The 5,547-nt window shown below is 43.8% G+C and overlaps 1 protein-coding gene across 2 annotated transcripts; it reads left to right on the top strand.

Moving 5' to 3' along the window:
- Positions 1-3,600: 3,600 nt before the first annotated feature.
- On the top strand, positions 3,601-5,103 carry chrm2a (cholinergic receptor, muscarinic 2a). Of its 2 annotated transcripts, XM_030777133.1 has the most exons (2): positions 3,676-4,456; positions 4,538-5,103. In XM_030777133.1, the coding sequence occupies exons 1-2, from the start codon at positions 3,757-3,759 to the stop codon at positions 5,101-5,103; spliced, it is 1,266 nt and encodes a 421-aa protein (XP_030632993.1). In that variant the 5' UTR covers positions 3,676-3,756. The 2 variants fall into 2 exon arrangements, with proteins under 2 accessions (XP_030632986.1, XP_030632993.1); XM_030777126.1 differs by having other exon boundaries at positions 3,601-5,103.
- Positions 5,104-5,547: the final 444 nt, after the last annotated feature.

The following is a 5,547-nucleotide window of genomic DNA, read 5'->3' as shown; positions in this document are numbered from 1 at the left end:
CCTCTGTGGTGCGCCAGGCAGCGCATTCCTCGCGCTGGGCAGCGCACCCTCCATGGTGCGCCGGGCAGCGCATTCCTCGCGCTGGGCAGCACACCCTCCACGGTGCGCCGGGCAGCGCATTCCTCGCGCTGGGCAGCGCACCCTCCATGGAGCCTTCGGAGACACTGTTTGAAGGGGATTCAGGGTGGCAGAGACAGGAGACCCAGGAGCGGACACAGCCCTAGAGATGGTTGGGCCCAGCACCACAGTCCATGTGGTGCCTGGGTCTAGGGCTGGGAGCCCCCCCCCCAAAAATTCCCCCCCCTGGGTTAGGGGCTGGAGAACCTACCGAGAGAGGGAGCCCCGCCGCACCCAGGTCAGGAGCTGGAGCCGTCTCTGCCCGGGGGACAGAAGTGTCTGCTGGGTCCTTGTTTGGTCTATCGTTCTGTCACGCTGGTGGTGTGGTGCAGGACCCAAGTGCAAGACACGATGATTGACAGTGACGAAACGGAAGGCTTTACTTAAAATGAAGACCAGAATACAGTGCAAACAGTAACAAAAGCCGATAACAAAAAGTGCAGCGTAACAGTGCGCAAACATACACAAACAACGATAGACAAAGGACAAGGAAAACACTAGGACTTAAATAGAGGGAGAACAAAACAGGGCAACACAGGATTGGTTGAAATTAACAAGGTAATAATGAGACAAAACAGGAATAGGTGAGGGGCGGAGACAGACAAAGAACAGGAGCACAAAGACATGGCAAACCAAAAGTCCAAAATGGCGGTGCAGGTTGTGACAGTTACCTAACATAACTTGGAAACATAGAGAGAAAGAGGGGGAGAGAAAGAGAGAGGGAGCAAGAGAGTTATATTTGATAATTCCCTTCAATATTGTTTAAAAATCCAGCTCTCCAAAGAACTTGAGCTGGGAGTACTGCAGCCTGGAGTAAAAGAAACTACATCTGCTTTCTAAATCCCGTTCCTGTCCGGTTCATATTGTTGGGTAGCTTTTCTGTGTTTAAAATACAAATGTTTGGACTTTAACCTTTTTTATGGGGATTATACAAGCATAGCCCCATGCCTAATGCTGTGATTAGGGATGTCTGGCACAGTAGATAAGTGAATTCTCTCTTGTTATTCAGAAACTGTCAGAAGGTGAAACGGTAAATAAAACATGACAATAATGGACAGAAATTGCTGTGCACTGTCCTTTACAGAACAGGCTGATAATTCCTCATTCTCTCACAATTTCATCCCACAATCCCAGGTACAAGCTTGGGCCATTACAACATTGTGAAGAGATAAAACACAGATTATGGCTGTCGCTGTGTTGTGACAATGTACTTCAAAGGATGCCATCATGCTGCTCGTTATAAGCAGCGAGTACTAATTCCAAATTACAGCGGTCTCTGCATAGCCACAGGAGCTAAAGCTGGTCCACCACATAACTACGATCGAATTGTTCTGTTGATATCAGTTTGATAGCTCTGGTAAATTCAACAGCTACCACCAGAGGGAAATGACAGAAACCATAAGGTGACTAGCACTGTTCAGGGGAGATAATGTTGAGTGATGACCAGCTAAAAGAACATGTGCCTCAATTTTCTTTGGTCTCGGCAACATCCTAAGCATCATTAAACATGATATGTTCTCATGCTTTGAGGTGCCCAAACGTCACAAAGCCTCACTAGGCTTTGCAGATGTTCAATGGTGCATCAACAGAGAACACAAAGAAACCTCAGTCTGAGAGCAATTACATCTCATGCCTATGTTACATTAGTGACATCAGAGTAGTGCACACACACACACACACACACACACACACACACACACACACACACACCACCTTCAAAACATGTAACACACAGGTACACACATTTGCCTGTAACACATGGCCTTGTGAACTGAGCATCAACAGATCACTGCCCAGTGAGACATTTCAGGATAACAAGGTTCTTTTAAAAAGTATTTCAGCCCTCTTAAATAAGTATTCGTTTCACACCCACCTAATGAAACTAATTTAGCCTACATCAAGTATCTGAAAATGTCATAGATCTTTTATACAGTCATAAGATATGATCATATTTTAAGGGAACTTCAAAAAAAAAAAGATCCTGAGAGTAGATTAACAAAATCCTCTGCTTTAGTGTTAATCTAAAATTGACTTATCACTACGAAATCTCTAACCTTACCTAACACCCCAAATCCTCTCTGCATTCAGGACTGAAAAGCTTCAGATCAATATTTCGCCTTTTTCATAAAGTCATCTATGACACCACTGAAAGGCAATAACTAAGGTTAACACTGTGGGATATGGTGAGATCAAACAAAATTCCATATTGCTGACTTTAAAGCAAATGCTGAAAGTGTTAGATCCTTTAAAGATTCAACACTGGTTAAAATTCTGTTTCATTTTTTTTTTCTTTTTCAATTTCATAATTCAGAGATATCAAAATATTCACTTTTTTTAATCTTCTGAAACAGATGGAATTTAAAGCTGTTTATTTATTTATATGATAAGATATCAAATAATGATATTCCACAAATGATAACTCCACCAAATTGCTCCTTCAAACACCTACACTGCGTGGATTAACATGCGTAAAGCTGCTCGCACTGAAGGCCTAATGCAGCCGCCTCTTACACCGAATTCTAATAGGTGTTTGGTCGACTGACTAACTGACCTGATATGGTTAGGTAACGATTTACCAAGGTGAGGTGAATTTTTGGTAACCCAGTAAACGCAGAGCTCTTTTTATTCAAACAGTCTGAAAGAGTAGGCGACTCAGTATTATGTTTTGTGGGAAAATGGTCATACTCACAGAGACTACAGGAACATTAGCAGGTGACCCGAATCCTCTGATGATGTAGGTACATACGTTATTCCGTGTCATCCAGAACAACATCTGTGCCAAAGACCTAGGTTAATGTTGCTGATGAAGATCAAAAGCTATCTCGACAGAATGACAAAATGGTCGTTAGCACCCTGTAAATTTGTGGCCTTTTTCAGTCATCCGCGGCGCGAACACTGCTAGGGTTAAGGAATACGCCAGGGATCTCTCCTTAGCAACACTGCCGATAAATATCATTTCATTGTTTCCTTTAGATTTTTTAAAATTAATTTAGCACTATGCTCATGGCTGAAGTATTTTGAGAAGTCTAAACTCATAATAACAACAACTCATACGTTATCAATTCGTGTTTTGAAGTCACATTTTATTAACGTGCAAGATGTCATCATGCATTGTAGTCTTTTTCGCGCTTGTAAAACTGTCCTTTTAATCATGCAGTTGTCGGACTAAATCGTTTGTTGTTCAACTGACACATATCATGTTGCAACAACACTGATTAAAATCCACGCTGTAATTGCTGACAGTAACAAGAGCCCACAGTGTACACCTGCATTAGGAAACCGCTTTCTATTAGTGCATGTACAATGAATGTTTAAACAGTTGCTCATTCTATAATCACGTTATCAGTTGAATAATATGTGCTGATTGATGGAGTGGTCCATTTGATCACTTGTCTGATTTTGTGATTTCTGTTATCCATAGGTGTGAAGGGTTTTAAACCCAGACTCCAGCTCACAACAGAGCTTTTACCAAGACCAAATGAGATGGATTTCATAAACTTCACATCACTTAATTCCACAAGTGGTAACGACACGGATACAGATGATCAAGGGAGTCCGTACAAGACGGTGGAGGTGGTGTTCATTGTTTTAGTGGCTGGATCACTTAGTCTGGTCACTGTCATTGGAAACATCCTAGTCATGCTTTCCATCAAAGTCAACAGGAGCTTACAGACTGTTAACAACTACTTTCTGTTCAGCCTCGCATGTGCAGACCTCATCATTGGTTTATGTTCCATGAACCTCTATACTGTCTACATTGTGATTGGCTACTGGCCGCTGGGTCCCGTTATTTGTGACCTGTGGTTGGCCTTGGACTATGTTGTGAGTAATGCATCTGTCATGAACCTCCTCATCATCAGCTTCGACCGCTACTTCTGTGTCACGAAGCCCCTCAGTTACCCCGTTAAAAGGACAACCAAGATGGCAGGCATGATGATTGCAGCTGCCTGGGTGTTGTCCTTTATTTTGTGGGCACCAGCCATCCTATTCTGGCAGTTCATTGTTGGAGGCCGCACAGTACCTGACAGAGAGTGCTACATTCAGTTCTTCTCCAACGCTGCTGTCACCTTTGGCACAGCCATTGCTGCCTTCTATCTGCCCGTCATCATCATGATGGTTTTATACTGGCAGATCTCCATGGCCAGCAAGAGCCGTGTAAAGAAAGATAACCGTAAGCCCTCCGGGACCAGTCCAGGGGCCACATCTCCTAAACAGATAAGAAGCCATGTTCCAAAACCAAACAACAACAATGTCACAACGGATGATCAGACCCACACCCAGACACTGACCACAGACGATGTGGCGAACCAACATGACGGCAGAGTGCAGAATGGCAAAGGTCCTTCATCTGCTAATGGAATGGAGGAGGCAGAGGGCGAGGAGGGAGCAAGGGATAACTGTGTCGCCGCAGAGGAGAAAGAAAGCTCTAATGACTCCACCTCCGGCAGTGTGGCTGCACCCAATCAGAAGGAGGACAAGGCTGTGCTGTCCAGAGCCAACTGTGGGGTCGACAGTAATCAGCCACTCACCCGGAACCGTGCAAAAGCTGGTGGTTCCAAACTCACTTGTATTAAGATCGTCACCAAGTCACCCAAGGGTGACTGCTATGCTCCCTCCAATACCACAGTGGAAATTGTCCCGGCTGCAGAGAAGCAGAATCATGTGGCACGGAAGATCGTTAAGATGACCAAGCAGGCACCGAAGAAGAAGAAAACTGCACCATCCCGGGAGAAAAAGGTGACGCGGACCATCATGGCTATTCTAGTGGCATTTGTTGCCACATGGACCCCATACAATGTGATGGTCCTGATTACCACTTTCTGCTCCTCCTGCATCCCCAGCACCGTCTGGACTATCGGCTACTGGCTCTGCTACATTAACAGCACTATCAACCCTGCCTGCTATGCTCTCTGCAACGTCACTTTCAAAAAGACCTTTAAACATCTTCTCCTCTGCCAGTATAAAAATATTCGTGCAGCTAGATGAATTTAGGTGTATAAATGTACAAAAAACAAAAGTTTGTGTGTGCGTGTGTGTGTGTGTGTGTGTGTGTGTTTGTTACCTGTGTTTTGAGGGTTGAATGATTAAGTTTGTTCACGTGTAGAACAGAGAAATACAAAGAGAGAGAGAGAGAGAGAGAGAATAAGGGCATTGGAGCATGAGAGTTGTGTGGATCTTTGGTTGTTACCCCTCAGTTTTCTTTAGATTTCATTCTCGATTACCTGTTGTAGCACTTTACACAAATGCAACTGCTACGGACAGAGATGATTAGAGTTGCAAAATCTTTTTCATAGTGCATAGAGAGCAAGAAAGGAAAAGCTGTAAAATGTTAGAAAGACATAATAAAAACATATTCAATCCACTAAACAGGATATTCAGATTTAAAGAACTCATCCACTGAAGAGGTAGACCACAATTCATATTTTAGAA

Source organism: Chanos chanos, chromosome 1 (genome assembly GCF_902362185.1).
Source record: "Chanos chanos chromosome 1, fChaCha1.1, whole genome shotgun sequence".
NCBI classification, from domain to species: Eukaryota; Metazoa; Chordata; class Actinopteri; order Gonorynchiformes; family Chanidae; genus Chanos; species Chanos chanos.
Note: the sequence above shows the minus strand (reverse complement) of the source record. Positions and strands in the feature narration are given on the sequence as shown.

Excerpts from the sequence above, each read along its gene's own strand:
- chrm2a (XM_030777126.1), top strand. The coding sequence starts at position 3,601 with ATGGATTTCATAAACTTCACATCACTTAATTCCACAAGTGGTAACGAC.